Here is a 21920-nt window from a genome sequence, read left to right on the forward strand (position 1 = left end):
TAATCTACACAGATTTCTCTGGAGCATTAGCGTTAGCATTAGCTGCTAACCGCTAGCGGTTAATGCTGCCCAACGGCGCTACACTGAGTAACTCTGAGTGTTCTGGTAAGCCAGGGTGATATTAGCTAGCAGTTCGTCCCTTTTAGCATATTTTAACACGGTAAAAGCGTTACACTCCCCTCTGAACGACGAAAGAGCTAGCGTGTTGCATTACTCCAGCAGTGCTAGCCAGGGTTAGCAGCAGGCTACAGGCCAATAATACTCACCTCTGAACAGCAAAAGATCTAGCACGGTTAGCGGGTAATGCTAATGCTGCTCCAACGGTGCTAGCCAGGGTTAGGAGCAGGCTACAGGCCGATAATACTCTTGATATTACCCTCTGAATCAGGAAACAACAGCTAATGCTAATGCTACTCCAGCCCTGGTGCTGGAGAACTAAACTGAAACTGAAACTAAAATTCATACATAAGGCGCACTGAATTAAAAGGAGCGCAGACGATTTTTGGGAAAATAAAGGATTTTAAATACGCCTTATAGTGCGAAAAATACAGTGTAATTTTATATAAAATGGCATGCCCATATTGCTGTGTGTTTCCACCATATTGTTTATCCACAGCAGTGGTAATAAAGAAAAAAAAAAGTTGCAATTAACTTTAAACCCCCAATTATCTTTACTCCCTCCACACGTTGTGCATTTTTAACGTAGGTCATTACTGCGCTGTGGGTAGGTGTTGAGAGAGTAATCCTTTTGAAACCAGCAGGTGGTGCGTCTCTGCTCCTGTCGGTTAGACGTGCGTTATTTACTCATTCAGCGCGGGTTTGAGTCAGAGTTCGGGCTCATTCAGCGTGAGTTTGCATCAGAGTTCCGGCTGGCAGGTGTTTTTGATGTGAGGTAGCAGACAAAGCAGCCATTACGATGCTGCCCACTCACTCTGTACCTCCCGGAGCTCTGACACACCGCCTCCCACTCCTGCTGGGTTGCTAGGCGCTGTTGTCGTTCTCAGGTACTGCGGAGAGCACAGGTACTCAGCTCCATCCGTCAAGGGCCCGAGCGTCTGCAGGTATTTGTGTTCCGGCTCCTCGCTTCTCTAATGACACAGTTTCACAACTCAAACTCAAACTGGAAAACAGGGTTTTGTGCTTGTTTTAAATTAAAGTGACAGTCTGGAGGTTTTTGGGGATTTAGAGACCTCTCTGGTGAGACTGTGTAATTGCAGCATTACAAGCAATGCAACTTCTATTGCTCTCTTCTATCTCTCTCTGCATCATTCTTCCATACTCTACCTCACTCTACCTCACTCTACCTTACTCTACCAAGTTCTACTATACTCCACCTCAGTCTGCCTCCTTCTACAATACTGTACCTCACCCTATCTCACTCTAGTTCTAGTTCTACTATACTCCACCTCACTCTCTCACTCTGCCTAGTTCCACCATACTCTACTTCACTCTGACTACTTTTACCATACTTCACCTTACTCTACCTCACACTACTATACTCCACCTCACTCTCTCACTCTGCCTAGTTCCACCATACTCTACTTCACTCTGACTACTTTTACCATACTTCACCTTACTCTACCTCACACTACTATACTCCACCTCACTCTCTCACTCTGCCTAGTTCCACCATACTCTACTTCACTCTGACTACTTTTACCATACTTCACCTTACTCTACCTCACACTACTATACTCCACCTCACTTTGCCTACCTAGTTCTACCATACTCCCTTACTCTACCATACTCCACCTCACTTTGCCTACCTAGTTCTACCATACTCCCTTACTCTACCATACTCCACCTCACTCTGCCTAGTTTTACCATACTCTACCTCACTTCACTCTACCTCCTTCTGCCATATTCCACTGTACTCTACCTCACTCTGCCTAGTTCTTACACACTCCACTGTACTCTACCTCACTCTGCCTAGTTCTACAATACTCCACTGTGCTCTACCTCACTCTGCCTAGTTCTACCATACTCCACTGTGCTCTACCTCACTCTGCCTAGTTCTACAATACTCCACTGTGCTCTACCTCACTCTGCCTAGTTCTACAATACTCCACTGTGCTCTACCTCACTCTGCCTAGTTCTACAATACTCCACCTCACTCTGCCTAGTTCTACTAAACTCCACCTCACTCTATCTCACTCTGCCTAGTTCCACCATACTCTACGTCACTCTGACTAGTTTTACCATACTCCACCTTACTCTGCCTCACACTACCATACTCCACCTCAGTCTGCCTCATTCTACAATACTGTACCTCACCCTATCTCACTTTGCCTAGTTCTACCATACTCTACCAAATTCTAACTCACTTCACTCTACCTCCTTCTACCATACTCCACTGTACTCTACCTCAATCTGCCTAGTTCTACTATACTCCACCTCACTCTCTCACTCTGCCTAGTTCTACCATACTCCACTGTACTCTACCTCAATCTGCCTAGTTCTACTATACTCCACCTCACTCTCTCACTCTGCCTAGTTCTACTATACTCCACCTCACTCTATCTCACTCTGCCTAGTTCCATCATACTCTACGTCACTCTGACTAGTTTTACCATACTCCACCTTACTCTGCCTCATACTACCATACTCCACTTCACTTTGCCTAGTTCTACCATACTCCCTTACTCTACCATACTTCACCTCACTCTGCCTAGTTCTACCATACTCTACCTCACTCTACCTCCTTGTACCATACTCCATGCTACTTCCTTCTACCATAATCCACTTTACTCTTACCTCTTTCTACCATGCTCCATCTCACTGTACCTCATCCTAACATACTCCACTTCTCTCTGCCTCACTCTGCCTAGTTCTATCATACTCCACATCAGGCCGTACTCCATCTCAGTCTACCTCTCTCTACCTCCTTCTCCACTACCATACTCCACTTCACTCTGCCTCACTGTACCTCCTTCAACCTCATTGTACCATACTCCATCTCACTCTACCTCCTTCTACAATACTCCATCTCACTCTACCTCCTTCTACCATACTCCATCTCACTCTACCTCACTCTACCATACTCCATCTCACTCTACCTCACTCTACCTCCTTCTACCATACTCCATCTCACTCTACCTCTCTCTACCATACTCCATCTCACTCTACCTTACTCTACCTCCTTCTACAATACTCCATCTCACTCTACCTCCTTCTACCATACTCCATCTCACTCTACCTCATTCTACCATACTCCATCTCACTTTACCTCACTCTACCATACTCCATCTCACTCTACCTCCTTTTACCATACTCCATCTCACTCTACCTCCTTCTACCATACTCCATCTCACTCTACCTCCTTCTACCATACTCCATCTCACTCTACCTCACTCTACCTCCTTTTACCATACTCCATCTCACTCTACCTCCTTCTACCATACTCCATCTCACTTTACCTCACTCTACCATACTCCATCTCACTCTACCTTACTCCACCTACTTCTACAATACTCCATCTCACTCTACCTCCTTCTACCATACTCCATCTCACTTTACCTCACTCTACCATACTCCATCTCACTCTACCTTACTCCACCTACTTCTACAATACTCCATCTCACTCTACCTCCTTCTACCATACTCCATCTCACTCTACCTCACTCTACCATACTCCATCTCACTCTACCTCACTCTACCTCCTTCTACAATACTCCATCTCACTCTACCTCCTTCTACCATACTCCATCTCACTCTACCTCACTCTACCATACTCCATCTCACTCTACCTCACTCTACCTCCTTCTACCATACTCCATCTCACTCTACCTCTCTCTACCATACTCCATCTCACTCTACCTCACTCTACCTCCTTCTACAATACTCCATCTCACTCTACCTCCTTCTACCATACTCCATCTCACTCTACCTCTCTCTACCATACTCCATCTCACTCTACCTTACTCTACCTCCTTCTACAATACTCCATCTCACTCTACCTCCTTCTACCATACTCCATCTCACTCTACCTCATTCTACCATACTCCATCTCACTTTACCTCACTCTACCATACTCCATCTCACTCTACCTCCTTTTACCATACTCCATCTCACTCTACCTCCTTCTACCATACTCCATCTCACTCTACCTCCTTCTACCATACTCCATCTCACTCTACCTCACTCTACCTCCTTTTACCATACTCCATCTCACTCTACCTCCTTCTACCATACTCCATCTCACTTTACCTCACTCTACCATACTCCATCTCACTCTACCTTACTCCACCTACTTCTACAATACTCCATCTCACTCTACCTCCTTCTACCATACTCCATCTCACTTTACCTCACTCTACCATACTCCATCTCACTCTACCTTACTCCACCTACTTCTACAATACTCCATCTCACTCTACCTCCTTCTACCATACTCCATCTCACTCTACCTCACTCTACCATACTCCATCTCACTCTACCTCACTCTACCTCCTTCTACAATACTCCATCTCACTCTACCTCCTTCTACCATACTCCATCTCACTCTACCTCACTCTACCATACTCCATCTCACTCTACCTCACTCTACCTCCTTCTACAATACTCCATCTCACTCTACCTCCTTCTACGATACTCCATCTCACTCTACCTCACTCCATCTCACTCTACCTCACTCTACCTCCTTCTACAATACTCCATCTCACTCTACCTCCTTCTACCATACTCCATCTCACTCTACCTCACTCTACCATACTCCATCTCACTCTACCTTACTCTACCTCCTTCTACAATACTCCATCTCACTCTACCTTACTCTACCATACTCCACCTCACTCTACCTCCTTGTACCATACTCCATGCTACTTCCTTCTACCATACTCCACCTCCTACCATACTCCATCTTACTCTACCACTTTCTACCTCCTACCGTACTCCATCTCACTCTACCCGAACCTCTTCCTCATGCTACCTTTCCTCTTTCTGAATGTCTATAGGCTGTACCTTGCTGTACTTCACTCTACCTCAATCTCAGTTTTGCACAAATCACCCATACTGTAAAAATAAAGAATGGTTTACGAGTTTCGAGGCCAACTTAAACTTTTAAGTTTTGAGGAAAACCACAGACAGTTTTCTAGCGTGACCAAAATCAGGTGAAAATCCCTGTTCAACTAAAGAGTCAAACTGAGCATGTGCAGTAGTGCAAAGTAGTGATTATTTAGTCAGACCAACTTTTAACAATAACTTGAATAAAGTTTGTTGAGGCAATTTATTACCTATATGTTAGGGGGCAATTCAGTATTTTTTGAAGCTGAATTAAAAATCACATTAAGGAGAACTGTTTTAAGGTTTTTGGTTCAGGTGTTTCCCTTGCAGTGCTCTCCGCTCACATCATCACTTGTTTTAAATGTAGGTTTTGGCAGTGAGCACAGGTTGGTAAATGTTGAGACATTAGCACAGATAAAGGACATAATTTACTGCATGCACCCTGAAGCAAGAGCTGAAATCAGAGGCTAGATAATTTATCAGCGTCTCCAGTTATTTATTTAATCTGGATTGCTGCTGCTGAGTAAAACTGACATACTGTAGAAAGGAATAATTAATAAATATCACACTACCAAGTAGCAAGTTGCCATGGTCACTAGTACAGTGAGAAATTCTGCCTTTTATGAGAGGAGACTATCCTCATATGCCGTTGGCACGGTGGGTGATGGATAAAGTGTGTGTGTTTGTGTGTTTTGTGGGCTCTCACTTGTCAAATTGATTACATCAGCACCCCACACGATATCATTTGACATAATGCCTGTAAGGATGTGACATAAACACCATGACTCTGTGTGACACGACGGCCCGTATCAGTATCATCAGACATTTAGACGCCATCACTGTGAATCATCTTCTTTAGTAGAACAAACTTTACTCATTTGCTTAATGACTGGATCAATTGGCGACACTGTTTCGGTGACACGTTTACTGTAGGGCGCTGTTTATAAGGCTGCATGACGCCTACATAAGCCTTTATTCACACCTGCCACACACTCCACCAATCTGAACTTGAGCCAGAAAGTTTAGTCTTGGGTTCATCAGATCAGAGAATCTTCAGCACACAGGATCTTTGGAGCTCATCCAGAGTGACCATTGGGTTTCACAACTATTTGTAATCCCGTCTTAAACCATCTCCAAGGCTGTGTTTAAACTGCTAGCCTCAATCTGATTTTTGGCAAATGTTTTTTGGCTTTACCAGATTGATAAAACCGCATAAAATACAGTTAATTCAATTTTCCTTGCTGCAGGTGGTTTGAAATGGGATTACAATCAGATTTGTGCACAGATTTGGACAGTTTTCATTGTGGCTTTAGTGTGACTCATAACGTTGGTTTCAGATGAAAAATATCCAAGCTGTACAGAGCAAGAATAGTAACAGTAATTAGAGCTGATTTTGCCTTAGAATTTGTTTGTTTGTACCAAATAACATGCTGCATTTATCTGTGTAATTTTCACTTATGTGGCTTGAGTTGCACTACTGAGATAAATTATACTGACGAGATACATTCGTGACTTAAAAATGCACTGCCAAGGTACATGTGTGACCAAAATTGCACTGCTGAGGTACATTTTTGACCAAAATTGCACTGCTGAGGTACATGTATGACTAAAATAACACAGCTAAGATACATTCGTGACAAAAATTGCGCTGCTGAGGTACATGTATGATTTAAAATTGCTCTGCTCAGGAACATCTGTGACTAAAATTGCATTGCTAAGATATATATGTGACTAACATTGCTCTGCTGAGGTACATGTATGACTAAAATTACACTGCCAAGGTAAATCTAGGGCTAAAATTACACTGCTGAGGTACTTAAATTTATTTATATATTTTGTGCAGTTATTTGTTAGTTTTTTAGCAGTGGCCTAGGACAAAGAACTTGACTGGTACATATGTGACTAAAATTACACAGCCAAGGTAAATTTGCCTAGAATTGCACTACTGATGTACATTCATGACTAAAATTGCACCGCTGAGGTAGATTTATGACTAAAATCGCACTGCTGAGGTACATTTATGGCTAAAATTGCACTGCTGAGGTAAATTTTTAACTGTAAATATGTGAAAAACTGAGCAAACTGAGTATGGTCAAATTTATTTATGCATTTTGTATAGTTATTTGTTTGTTTGTTTTTTAGCAGCGGCCTAGACAAAGAACTTGACTGGTTCATTATAGCCTCGTAAAAAATGAAAAATAAAATGCCAGATCACATTTTTAGGGTCAAATTTATTCAGAAATATCTGTTCTGTTGTAGTAATTCTGGGCTGTGCTCAGTTTGGCAGCTTGTGGCTCGTTCTGTTGTAAACTGTGTGTTAATGACCCTGTATTGGGCTTTACTGCATTAGTCAGTGTAATCTGCAGTTGCTTACAGTGGCAGCGTATCTGCTGTGTGTATCTCATGTTGCTGAGAGGAGAGCTTGGCATTTGCAGGATGGAGGGGAGGGGCTGAGGGACTCTCTTCTTCTTGAGATTTAATCAGTGTTTTCGCTCAATTATTGATCAGCTGGTGTCAGGGCATGTCACTGATTTTTTCCCTCTGCGGGTGAAATGAGCAAGAGATGCACAGCGGTTTGATTTTTTTCTTCTCGCTCTCCCTCCTGCTGACACCGGCCTGAGGGTCACTGGTGGAGCACTTCCATGTTTTTTTTATGAGCTTTGACTCGTTGGCCTTAATTTACTAGGATTGATAATAGACATTTTAAATATATTCTTATATAAAGTCTCTGATTAACATGGTGCTGATTATGAAGTGTACAGTTTATGATGAAGGACTAGAAAATGACCAACACAAACTGATATTCACAGAAGATTCAGAGCTTCTGTCTCTGACTTTACTTTATCTACAAGTTGGGGCAGCTATAGATAGGAGTGTTTAGCACAGTGTTTAAAAACTCCAGCAGCACTGCTGTAAAATATCCTGTTAACTCCTTCCAACAAGACAAGGTTTAGGGTCATCGTTTTATTGGAAGGTGAATCTCCTTCCTATTCTCAAGTCTTTTACAGCCTCCAACAGGTTTTGTTCTTCCAGGATTGCCCTGTATTTAGCTCCATCCATCTTCCCATCAACTCTTTTTATCTTTTCTTTTTTACTCTTTTCTTTTTAATTCGCCACACATCGCATTTTGCATTTAGGCCAAAAAGTTAAACTTCTTCCAAAGGTCTCATCTGACCTCAGAACCTTCTTTCATATGTTTTGCCTACATGTCTTGAGGCTACAAACTGCTAATGGCACTTCTTATGTTTTTCTTTCAAAAACATTTTTTTTCTTGTCACTCTTCCATAAAGGCTGTGGATCTCTGCAGCTCCTCCAGAGTGACCGTGGACCTCTTTTCTGCTTCTCTGAACAGCTTTCAGACATTTTTTAGCTATGGTTACTACAGTTCCAGACTTTGTATACTGTGCTAAAAAAACATAAAAATAGAATTTGTGACCGACTCCACTAATTTGCTAAATGTACAGTACAGGCCAAAAGTTTGGACACACCTTCTCTTTTTCAATGCATTTTCTTTATTTTCATGATTCATATTTACATTGTAGATTCTCACTGAAGGCATCAAAACTATGAATGAACACATGTGGAGTTTTATGTACTTAAATGTACAAAAAATGAGCTGTCCTCCACAGTCACCGGACCTGAACCCAATCCAGATGGTTTGGGGTGAGCTGGAGCACAGAGTGAAGAAGGCAAAGAGCCAACAAGTGCTAATAAACACCTCTGGGAACTCCTTCCTTCAAGACTGTTGAGAAAAAAAAACATTTCAGGTGGCCACCTCTTGAAACTCATTGAGAGAATGATGCCAAGAGTGTGCAAAGCAGTAATCGGAGCAAAGAGTGGCTATTTTTTGAAGATACTAGAACATAATCTTTTTTTTTTTTTGTTAAGTACATAAAACTCCACATGTGTTCATTCATAGTTTTGATGCTTTCAGTGAGAATCTACAATGTAAATAGTCATGAAAACGCATTGAAAAAGAGAAGGCGTGTCCAAACTTTTGGCCTGTACTGTACCTACACTTAAATGAGGTTAAGGTCAAGATACTGTGGGCTTAACCCTCCCGACGATAGCTCTACCGAGTTCTTAAAGGCCGTACTGGGTGATCCCAGAAGTCTTTTTCGATACTTGTCGCTGGTGGTGACACACAATGCCTCCCTTCAGCTAGTAACTTCTTATTGTTTGGTCAGCCAGGGCCATGCTTGGAGAGATAATGAAAATTATCGGAAAACAAAGCAATAAAAGTAAGGGATGAGCGGCTTGAGACGGGGGAAATAGCGCAGGGGGGGAAGTTGGGCACCTCGGAGGCTTTAAATTGCCTGTGTATTGACATGAGAAGAGGGGGCGCCCCAAGCAAAGAAAGCAAGCTGGGAAGCTTCCTCTCCCTCCAAACCCACTGATCCATGGTGGGTGGATTACGGCTCCCATCGAGAGTGTGTGTGTGGGCGGGCAGGAGAATGCCTCGCTATAGATTTTCCAACAAATTAATGAGGGTGCCGAAAGAGAGAGAGAGAGAGAGAGAGAGAGAGAGAGGGGGGGAAGGAGAAAGCCCACTCCTTGGCGTAGAGGAGTGAGGGAAGCCCCAGCCGTGGGCGCGGACTCACCGAGCTGCTCCCTCGCCCTTGATCTTTCAGCTGGCTGGTGGGCTTGCAGGCCCAGGCACCCCTAAAGCCTGTTGGGCGGCCCCCCGCCCCAGCTGAGGAGGAGGACCTTTAGCTGGAGCGAGACTCGGAAGAGATGGAGGAGTAGGAGGAGGTGGTGTTTTCTCTCTTTCCTCGCTCTCTACATTTTCAAGGAGAGAACGGGTTGAGGAGGGGCGGAGGGGACGGTGGGATTGCCGAGCGCTGTGGGGGCGGGCAGAATAAAGCCCACTGCAATGCTAATGGGCTTCTGCTGTGGAAGAAGTCCTGCTGCATATGTTGCACTGAACGTACTGAATGCTGATACAGTGCAATATGTTTATATTAGGTGTTAATATGGATGTACCGTGCCACTCAAAATTTAGACACACATGCTCATTAAGAATTGTTCTTTATTTGTGTTATTTAATCCATTAAAGATGAAAATTAAAATTAAAGACTTAAAAACTACAAAGGAACACAATTAGACAGTATGCAGTGAGTTATTAGACAGAAACAAAAGTGTTCAGCTTCACAAATACCCAACATAAGAAAAACCCAATCTAGATAATTTGGGATAAGTTGCTCAGAGTGAAGGAAAAGCAGATAACAAGAGCTCAGCACCTCTAGAACTCCTTTAAGACAGTTAAGTCAGAGAACCATTCTAGATTTTACCTCATGAAGCAGACTGAGCGAAAGCACAGCTTCTTTGTCTACCGTTGCCACTTTTGAAGTTCCACAGTTGACTGATATATAGCTATTCACCTACAATTACAACTAGAGTTGTATCCCTTAGGGGCTTAAACTCATATTTCATATTTCAACCAGTAGGTTTTCCTTAGTCAGAAAATTGCTTATAACCAGTTTCATTGCATTCTCAGTCCTATTTTTATCAGCCCTGGGACGGTCGAGCATTGTTAGTCTGGAGCCCTAGAGCTCAAGTGATCAATTATTACATTGGCAAAATTCTGTTTATCTGTTTATCTATTTCACCCAGTATAAATCTATCTGTATTTAATTTTTTGCTCCCACTTCCGATAGCTCTGACCAATAAGTGGCTCAACTTTACAAATGTTTAATAATTCAGATAGGCTAATATTTTAAAAGAAAATTCTAAAACACCAGAGGCTATGTTTTTCACTGTTTCCCCCAATTTATGTCCATTTTTCATAGTTCTATTTCTCTCTTTTCCCTTCCTGTTTTTCATAGCCAAAGAATTGTGGGTAACTAAGGACCAGAAAGGATACATCAGTTGCGTCCACAGAATTGCGCCAAACGTCAACCACGTTTTTAGACTTTAAACAAATCAGCGTTTTACAACGTAAAATGTGCTATAAATGCATATTAGATAGCTACAAAAGTAGAAAGATATAAGGAGCCTTTTTTTTTGAATATATGGAGGATCTGGGCAGCTCTAGAAGGGTTAATAGCTGCAGCTTCTGCCCTTGTAGGGAGATAATATTTATCCTTAACAAAAGCAGCAGCTTCCTGCTTCTCTTTCGTGGCTGATTGGCGTGATCTATAGCTTCTTACCGGGGTCATGCTCAGCTCATGCTCCAGCTACAAAAGGTCACATGAAAAATGTATGGCTTACTCTGTATCGGAGAAGGATCTGAGAGAGAGAAAGAAAGAGAGAGAGATTGAGAGAGAGAGTGAGTAAGACTTGTAGTGTGGGGAGTGACTAGAAGAAGGAGAGCTATTAGGAGAGTGATCATCTTCAAGACTGGGTTGAAGTAGAATGGTTGAAGTTTGACTGGATCCAGGATTGGGTGGTAACAGATTAGATGTAATGGCATTGCATAATCAGAATACAAACAAAAAAATGTATATTGTTACACTTTTAAATAGCTTCATGATTAGAATAACATCGCCTTGGTAAATTCATAGTTAAAATAGTATTGCTGAGGTTAATTTATCCTTTGAATTTTATTGCTGTGGTAAATTTATACTTAGAATTGCACTGCTGAGGTAAATTAATCTTTAGAATTGCACTACTCATTGGCAAATTCATTATTATAATTGTACTTCTGAGGTAAATTCATGGTTATACTTGCATTGCTGAAGTAAACTTGTGATTATAAGTGCGTCTCTGAGGTAAATATATCCTTTAAATTACACTGCTGAGGCAAATTTATACTGTGACTTACACTGCTGAGGTGAATGTATCCTTTGTATTGCACTGCTGAGGTAAATTCTTACTTTGTGTAGCACTGCTGAGGTAAATTTCTTTTGAATTACACTGCTAAGGTAAATTTGTCCTTAGAATTGCACTGCTGAGGTAAATTCACAATTATAATTGTACTTTTGAGGTAAATTCACAATTATAATTGCATTGGTGAGGTAAATGTATCCTTTAAATTGCACTGCTGAGGTAAATGTATCCAACTTTATCCTAGGAATACATTTATTCTTTGAATTGCACTGCTGGGGTAAATCCATACTTTGAATTGCACTGCTGAGGTCAATTTATCCTTTGAAATGCACTGCTAAGATAAATTTATGATTAGAATACCACTGCACAGGTGAATGTGTTGTGCTGTGTAGGTTTGTCTGCTGGGCCATAAAAATATAAGTGTTTATTAAATTATTTTTGAAGTTTCAATGGCATTCTCTTTGAAATGTAAAACAAAATACTTTTTATAGGCTGTTACATTTGTTTAGTTTTGGAAAGTGCCAAAATAAATGAAACCCTGAGAATCACTTGTTGCATGTTTATGTGATTTTGGTCAAATTACTTTTAATAAAGTGAATAATTTTGTAAGTACACTTCTGAATAGATAATCAATAATCTGTGAAGTAATACGTTTTTTAAAGTAACCTTCCCAACTTCATTAAACATTTCTGACCACATTGTGACCAATCATTTAACCGTTTCACCATTGCTAGCCAGGAGAAGGCTGAGAGTGAATATGGAGAGGAATGTAAGAAGAGAGAGAGAGAGAGAGAGAGAGAGAGAGAGAGAGAGAGAGAGAGAGAGAGAGAGAGAGAGAGAGAGAGAGAGAGAGAGAGAGAGAGAGAGAGAGAGAGAGAGAGAGAGAGAGAGAGAGAGAGAGAGAGAGAGAGAGAGAGAGAGAAGGAGCGATAGAGAGAGAGATGCACCCAGACGCCCACGTGTCCATCTGAATGATTAAGGATGAAAAGCAGTCAGCGTCAATGCTCACGTCACTTTCCCACCTCCACATCCAACTGAAAATAAAACCCTCTCCAGCTACACACACTAACTTCCACACTGCTCAGCCACACACACTAACTTCCACGCTGCTCAGCTACACACACTAACTTCCACGCTGCTCAGCCACACACACTAACTTCCACGCTGCTCAGCCACACACACTAACTTCCACGCTGCTCAGCTACACACACTAACTTCCACGCTGCTCAGCCACACACACTAACTTCCACGCTGCTCAGCTACACACACTAACTTCCACACTGCTCAGCCACACACACTAACTTCCACGCTGCTCAGCTACACACACTAACTTCCACGCTGCTCAGCTACACACACTAACTTCCACACTGCTCAGCCACACACACTAACTTCCACACTGCTCAGCTACACACACTAACTTCCACGCTGCTCAGCTACACACACTAACTTCCACGCTGCTCAGCCACACACACTAACTTCCACGCTGCTCAGCCACACACACTAACTTCCACGCTGCTCAGCTACACACACTAACTTCCACGCTGCTCAGCTACACACACTAACTTCCACGCTGCTCAGCCACACACACTAACTTCCACGCTGCTCAGCTACACACACTAACTTCCACGCTGCTCAGCCACACACACTAACTTCCACGCTGCTCAGCCACACACACTAACTTCCACGCTGCTCAGCTACACACACTAACTTCCACGCTGCTCAGCTACACACACTAACTTCCACGCTGCTCAGCCACACACACTAACTTCCACGCTGCTCAGCTACACACACTAACTTCCACGCTGCTCAGCTACACACACTAACTTCCACGCTGCTCAGCCACACACACTAACTTCCACGCTGCTCAGCCACACACACTAACTTCCACGCTGCTCAGCCACACACGCTAACTTCCACGCTGCTCAGCCACACACGCTAACTTCCACGCTGCTCAGCCACACACACTAACTTCCACGCTGCTCAGCTACACACACTAACTTCCACGCTGCTCAGCTACACACACTAACTTCCACACTGCTCAGCTACACACACTAACTTCCACGCTGCTCAGCCACACACACTAACTTCCACGCTGCTCAGCTACACACACTAACTTCCACACTGCTCAGCTACACACACTAACTTCCACACTGCTCAGCTACACACACTAACTTCCACGCTGCTCAGCTACACACACTAACTTCCACGCTGCTCAGCCACACACACTAACTTCCACGCTGCTCAGCCACACACACTAACTTCCACGCTGCTCAGCTACACACACTAACTTCCACGCTGCTCAGCTACACACACTAACTTCCACGCTGCTCAGCCACACACACTAACTTCCACGCTGCTCAGCCACACACACTAACTTCCACGCTGCTCAGCCACACACACTAACTTCCACGCTGCTCAGCTACACGCACTAACTTCCACGCTGCTCAGCTACACGCTGCTAACTTGTGTTCTGGTGTGTGTCAGCTGTATGCATGCTTTCAGACACATGCAGGTGGAAGCCTCTGTGAGTTAGCGAGCGCTGAGTTAACTCTGATGGTGCTCAGCAAATCCAAAACCCACGCACCGCCCCCAACCACCGCCACCCCCGACTCCACCCCGTCTCTCAGTGGTGATAAACTAATGGATGATATTTTGTTAGCTTCCCAGTGGGATGCATATTATTTGGTGTCTCTCTCTATAAATCTCCTGCAGCAGCAGTTTCAGAACTGCCAGTCTGCAGAAACAGTGAATCTGGAGTCGGTGCTAAAGTTTTGGAGAGTTTCGAGGTTTTAAAGAACTTTGTTAGACACTCTTTCAGACGCTCCGGCTTCTTATCCACCGCAGAGCCGAATGGATAGAGGGCTTTTCCACACGGACGTAGTTGAGCATAGTTAGTTTCTGAGCTCTATAGCTCAAGTGATTCTTTCAATAGTCTGATGGCTCATTCAATTTCACAGCCTTGTTAGAAAGTAGTTTTGTGCCAGCAAGACTTACTCCAAGATCCACTCTTTCAAAGACAACATTTAGCCAAATGTTTCTGGACACATCTTGTTTATTTAATATTATTTGCATTCCACCATTAAGCCAAAGAGTGCTGTACACCAACATTTAGCTAAATGCTTCTGGACACCAATATGTAGCTGAAAGTATTTAAATATCAACTTTTAACCAAAAGTTTCTAGTAACAGCTCAGTTACCCAAAACACCTTTGCATTACACCTTTTAGACAAACGTTTCTAAACAACCTTTAGCCAGAAGCTTTGGGACATCAATATTTAGCCAAAAGTTTCTGGACACCAACATTTAGCCAAAAACTTTGGGACACCAATATTTAGCTAAATGTTTCTAGACATAAACCTTAAACAAAATGTTTCTGTACACCAAACTTTAGCCAAAACTTTCTGGAAACCAAAATATTTAGCTGAAAGTTTCTAGACATGAACCTTTATCCAAATGTTTCTAATCACAGCTCTGTTACCCAAACACCTTTGCATTACACCTTTTAGTCAAAGGTTTCGGGACACCAATATTTAACCACAAGTTTCTGGACAACCTTTTGCCAAAAGTTTCTGGACAACAACCTTTAGCCAAAAGCTTTGGGACACCAATATTTAGCTAACATTTCCTAGACATAAACCTTTAGCCAAACCTTTCTGGACACCAACCTTTAACCAAAGGTTTCTGGACACCAACCTTGAACAAAATGTTCTTGGACACCAAGCTTTAGCCAAAAGTTGCTGCATATCAACCATTAGCCATACGTTTCTGGACACCAACATTTAACCAAAGGTTTCTGGACACAGCTCTGTTCACCAAACATATTTGAGTTCCACCATTTAGCCAAAAGTTTTCTGGACACCAACATTTAGCCAAAAGCTTTGGGACACCAACGTTTAGCCAAAGGTTTCTGGACACCAACGTTTAGCCAAAGGTTTCTGGACACCAACGTTTAGCCAGTTGCTTCGGGACACTAATATTTAGCTAAAAGTTCCAAGAAATAAACCTTTAACAAATTGTTTATGGACACCAGCATTTAGCAGAAAGTTTCTAGTCACAACCATTTAGCTAGAGGTTTTTGGACACCAGAATTTAACCAGAGGTTTCTGTACAATCTTTAGACAAAAGTTACTGGACACCAACATTTAACCGAAGGTTTCTGGACACCCAACTTTAAACTAATATACTATCAATATAAACTAGTATATTATACTTTCTCCTAGTCAGCATTGAGAAAGATAATCTCACTGCTTTAAACAGAATTCAGCCTTGAGCCACACAAGCTCTACCTTTGTTTCTCTACATAAATTTGAAGGCCTTGTTGCGTATCAGTGGGCGATCAGAACAGATATAGTCCTGCTTATTCTGATTTCAGGACCTCGGATGCTCCCGCGGTTCTGCAGATCTGCTGCTGTAGCCGTGCCGGGAAGCACAGTTTAGAGCCAGTACATGACTCACTGATTTATAAGAATAAAAAAACATTTATAGCTTCGATTGATTCATCAGTTCTCTCCTGGGAACAGTATCGACCCACTGAACTTAGTACATTCTGTGCTACATAAACAGAAAGGCAGTACTACAGTTTAGGGCTGGGCGATATGGGCCTGAAATAATAGCACTATATATTGAGTTTTTTTTTTTTTTTTTTTTTTTTTGATAATGATGTTCTTGGCAACATAAAAGGAAAAGATTTTTTTTCTCATTTTAAAGAGGGTTTTAATTAGTTTAATGTAAAATTAATTAATATATAATTAAATTTCACTTTCTCTCTCACTCTCCCCCGCTATCCATCACTCTTTTTCACTGTTTCTCATTGTCTCACTCTCTTCCTCTCTGTTCCTCACACTCACTCACTCTTTCTCACTTCTTTTTCACTCTTTCTTACTCTCTCATTTTTTCCAAAACTTTTTTCACTCTTTCATTCTTTCTCACTCGTACTCTTTCTCACTTTCTTGCTCTTTCGCACTTTCTTACTCACACTTTCTCACCTTTCTCAATTTTTTTCACGCTCTCGCACTCGTATTCTCTTTCATTCTTTGTCACTCTCTTACTTCTATATTCTCTTACTCTTATTCTCTCTCTCTCGTTCTCACTCCCTCATTCTTTCTCTATTTCACTTCTATATTTGCTCTTATTCTCTCACTCTTTCTTTTTCACTCTTTCTCACATTCTCTCACTTCTATATTCTCTCACCCTTATTCTCACACTCTTTCTCAACGTTCCTCACTCCCTCATTCTTTCTTTCTTTCTTTCTTTCTTTCTTTCTCATTTTTACTCACTCTTGCTTTTATATTCTCTTACTCTTATTCTTTAACTCTTTCTTGACCTTTCTCACACTTTCTCACTATTTCCCTCGCTCTCTCACTTGTATTTTCTTTCACTCTTTCTTGACCTCTCTCACTCTCGCTTCTATATTCTCACTCTTATTGTGTCAACCTTTCTCACTCTTTCTCACACCCTTACTTCTATATTATCTTACTCGTATTCTCTCACTCTTTTTCTCACTATTTTTCTCATGCTCTCACACTCATATTTTCTCTCTCTCTCTCTCTCTCTCTCTCTCTGTAGGGGTCGGGTGAAGCCGGTTCTGGGGAGGTTCAGTGAGCTGAGTGGGCTGTTAGCAGGGCTCGGCCTGGCGAAGGGAAGTGTGGACGCCGCCCTGCTGGATGCTGGATGCTCCTCCATGCAGATGGACACAGCGGACAGAGGCTTCTCCCTCAGTAAGGACGGACCTCTGGACATGAGGATGGATGGAGACAGGTGCTGAGACATCTCCTGTTGTTGCTTATATAATACATGCATTCATTCAACCTCATTTAACAGCCTAATTTAAAACCTAATTATCACCTACATTTAACTGCCAATTGCTTACAGCTCCAGCGGCAGTGCTGCTATTATTAGAGCGTAACGTTTATAGTTGATTGTATATTTTATCCTGTACAGAGTGAGGTAGAATGATGGAGAATGATGTAGAGTAAGCAGAGTGAAATTTACTGTAATTTTGCTGTAGGTATTACATTTTCAGATGGTGTGTTTAATGGCAGTGAGAAAGCACACATTATCATTAGCGACGAGCTACCTGGCAGAGAACTAAGATTAGCGAAGCGCTAGCTAACATTAGCTGTGAGCTAGCTAGCGCTACCGGAGAGAGAACTTAGGTTAACGGAGAGCTAGCTAAGATTAGTGGCAAATTAGCTAACATTACTGTGGCAAGAACTAAAATTAGTGGAGAGTTATCTAACATTAGCGGCACGCTAGCTTACGTTATCGGGGAGAGAACTAAGGTTAGTGGAGTGCTAGCTAATATTAGCAAGCTAGCTAGCTTACTTTACCAGGGAGAGAACTAATGTTAGCGGAGCGCTATCAAACGTTACCAGAGAGCTAATTAATATAAGTGGTGAGCTAGCTAATGTTACTGGAGAGCTAGCTAACATAAGTGGTGAGCTAGCTTACGTTACAAGGTAGAGAACTAAGGTTAGTGGAGTGCTAGCGAACGTTACCAGAGAGCTAACTAATATTAGCAGGAGGCTAGCTAACGTTACTGGAGAGCTAGCTAACATTAGCAGCGAACTAGCTAACGTTACCGTGGAGTGAACTAAGGTTAGCGGTGAGCTAGCTAACATTACTGGAGAGCTAGCTAACATTAGCAGCGAGTTAGCTAACGTTACCAGGGAGAGAACTAACCTTAGCGGCAAGCTAGCTAACATTACCGAAGAGAGAGGTCTAAGGTTAGCGGAGTGCTAGCTAACATTATCAGTGAACTAGCTGATGTTACGGGGGAGAGAACTAATGCTAGCGGTGAGCAAGTTAATGTTACTAGGAGATAATTAACATTAGCAGGGAGCTAGCTAATGTTACCTGGGAGAGAACTAAGGTTAGCGGAGAGCTAGCTAACATTACCAGAGAGAGGTCTAAGGTTAGCGGATAGCTAGTTACCGGTGGCGGCAAGTAAGATAACGTTACCGTGGAGAGACCTAAGGTTAGTGCGGTGAGCTGGCTAACATTACCGGAGAGAGGTCTAAGGTTAGCGGAGAGCTAGCTAACATTACCGGAGAGAGGTCTAAGGTTAGTGGATAGCTAGTTACCGGTGGCGGCAAGTTAGCTAATGTTACTGTGGAGAGACCTAAGGTTAGTGCGGTGAGCTGGCTAACATTACCGGAGAGAGGTCTAAAGTTAGCGGAGGGTTAGCTAACATTACCGGAAAGAGGTCTAAGGTTAGCAGAGGGCTAGCTTACATTGGCAGCAAGTTAGCAAACGTTAACATTGATAGACTTAAGGTTAGTGTGGTGAGCCAGCTAACGTTACTGGAGAGCTCGCTAACATTAAAAGCAAGCTAGCTAACGTTACCGGGTAGCTAGCTAAAAATAGTGGGGAAAGAACTAAGGTTACCAAAGAAATTATGACTACATTTGTGGGTCTTAAATGAGATTTATTGAGTTCTTAAAAAGGTCTTAAAAAGCATTAAATTTAACTTTTAAAATGGTACTAGACCCTGATGCAGACAGTGGCACAGTGAGATAGAAAAACACTGAGTGAGATTTTGTGAGGTAGAATGAGTTAAAGGTCCATAGTGGAAAAAACACACCAAACTACTTCCTATCCTGGGAGAAATTAGTTCATATTTATATTTGATCTTAATTTATCATATTCCACATTAATATTGGTATATCCAACAGCATTATTGAACATTGGCATTATAATGCATATCGTGCATTCCTACCTGTTATATTGGAATATTGGTTATGGTTAGCTATGGTGCTGAGACATCTCTTGTTGTTGCTCATATAATACATGCATTCAACCTCATTTAATAGCCTAATTTAAAACCTAATTATCACCTACATTTACATGCTGCTATTATTAGAGCATTAAATTTATAGTTAATTGTATATTTTTATATATTTCTGTACAGAATGAGGTAAAATGAAGTAGAGTGACGTAAAGTATGTGAAATAAGAATGAAATAAATTTAGTGCAGAATTACGGCAGGTAAACAGCCCAAAGAGTCTAAAAGCGGAGAGAGAGCGCAGTTTTAGCACAGAAAAACGGGCCAAAGAGTCTAAAGTTGCCGTAATTAAGGAGTTTAATATTAAGAGACATCATGAAATGAAAGTTCTATTTGAAAAATCTTAGTTTGCACAACACTGTCAAAGACAGATAAAGATAGTAAGTCAAGTAAAATGGTGTGTAAATGAAATAATCAGGAAAATGTATTATTTAAAGTGGTATATTTCATTATTTGTTTTATTACAGAGTCTGTGGCCCGTGACTTCAAATATATTTCTCCTTCTGGCCCCCAACAAAAAAAGTTTGGACACCCCTGATATAAACATATAAACACTGTACACTATAAACCTGTTCAGCTCAGTTTGAGCTCTGCCTCAGGGGAGATACCCAGGGCGGGGTATCGGGATATTCTCATGATTTTGTTTGAGGAGATGAGCTCAGAGGTGTGGAGGACGGAGAAAGGCATATATAGAAAAGTGTGTGTGCGAGTTTGTGTGTGTGTGAGAGAGAGAGAGCTCGTTTGGGTTTGGGTGAGTAGGTGTGTGAGTGTGATGGTAATCTCCCCTCATTTAAACAGCAGGGCCGTTTAGGTTCAGACGTGTTTCAAGGTGATTGAGCCGCCCACACACGGGGAGATTTCTCTAATGGAGAGAAAACACCATCACGAAAAACGAGCTCCAGTCTTCCGACACTTCCAAACTTTTACTCAAGCCTGAACAGAAGCCAGGGAAACTTATTTCAGCCAATCCCACGCAGAACAACTTTACCAAAAACGGTGCTTAAGCCTGTTATGATAAATACTGCTTTTTAAAGATCTATTGTTCCAGAAATTATTGCAATAAATTACATTATTCTCATTTTAGGACTATTTAATGCCACTTATATGAAGATAACATGATAGCATAATTAGGCAGTTACTTCAGTGTAAAGCACAGTAAATGTTTAATTTATAATATTTTAGGAGATGTAGATTTGTCTCTCTTTCTTTTGTTAACCTCTCTTTCACTTTCTCCTTTTTTCAAACTCTCTCTCTTCCTTCACGCTCTCCTTTCTTTAAACTCTCTGTCTTCCTTCACGCTCTCCTTTCTTCAAACTCTCTCTCTTCCTTCACTCTTTCCTTTCTTTAAACTCTGTTCCTTCACTCTCTCCTTCCTTCAAACTCCTTCCTTCATTTTAAAATCTCTTTAGCACTCTCTCCTTGTTTTTATCTCTCCTCTTTTCTCTTTCACTCTCTCCTTTCTTTAAACTCTCCCTCTTCTTTATTCAAACTCTTCCTCTCTTTTGTTCAAACTCTCTTTTCTTCCTTCACTCTCTCCTTTCTTTAAACTCTCTCCTCCTTCACATTCTTTTTCCTTCAAACTGTCTCTCTCCTCCCCTCATTTTAAAATATCTTTACCTCTCTTTCCATGATTTCTCTTTCTTTCCATCTCTGTTTCCTTCTCTGCCCGAACCCGACTGTTTTTTTTTTTTTTTTTTTGTTTGTTTTAGTTTTTAAATAAAATTTGCACAAGTGTTAGAGTGTTATAATCACGCAGCTCTGGGGCTCACGCACACGTGAGCTTCTCCACGTGTCTGCATCTGACTTGCAGCGCTGTATGCAGCTGTTCTTATAAAAAAAAAGGTCTTTAATGATAGTTCTATGCTTCTTCAGTGTTGCAATGTTAATTAACATCATTCTGAACAGACTTCACTCGTTCAAACAGCCCGAAAATATTTTTAAAAAGCTCAGTTTTAACGATCTACTTACTAAAAAAAATGTCTTGTTTAAATCAGGCTCAGGCTCATGATGACAGTTTATGGGGTGGAGCAGGTAGGGCTCAGGCAGAATTTTTTGGGGGCTTTTTTTAAGCTTTAAGCTTAACCTTAGATGGTATGGATTTTGTGCAAATTACTATGTTGGGTAGTTTTCCATCAAGTCCTGCGGAAAATGAGTTTTTGTGACTTTTCTGTTGGGTAGTTTTGTTGTGAATGTTGCTCAACACTCAAATTAAAAGATCTCCTCAATGCTGTAATGTTTTACAGCTTTAAATCAGTCCTCCTAACGATACAAAATTAACAGGATAAGTTGCCCATGATACTGTGATTCTAAGATATATATCGCAAGAGAAATCTCTACTAGGGGTGAGCGATATGGCCCTAAAATAATA

The 21920-nt window shown here is 41.7% G+C and overlaps 1 protein-coding gene across 1 annotated transcript in view; it reads left to right on the forward strand.

Moving 5' to 3' along the window:
• Positions 1-21920, forward strand: part of mettl15 (methyltransferase like 15) — a 132499-nt gene that overhangs the window by 84251 nt on the left and 26328 nt on the right. The window contains exon 4 of the mRNA XM_049470998.1: positions 17335-17526. Within this exon, the coding sequence (XP_049326955.1) occupies positions 17335-17526 (192 nt within the window). The remainder of the gene's footprint in view (positions 1-17334; positions 17527-21920) is intronic.

Source organism: Astyanax mexicanus, chromosome 23, assembly GCF_023375975.1.
Source record: "Astyanax mexicanus isolate ESR-SI-001 chromosome 23, AstMex3_surface, whole genome shotgun sequence".
Taxonomy (NCBI): domain Eukaryota; kingdom Metazoa; phylum Chordata; class Actinopteri; order Characiformes; family Acestrorhamphidae; genus Astyanax; species Astyanax mexicanus.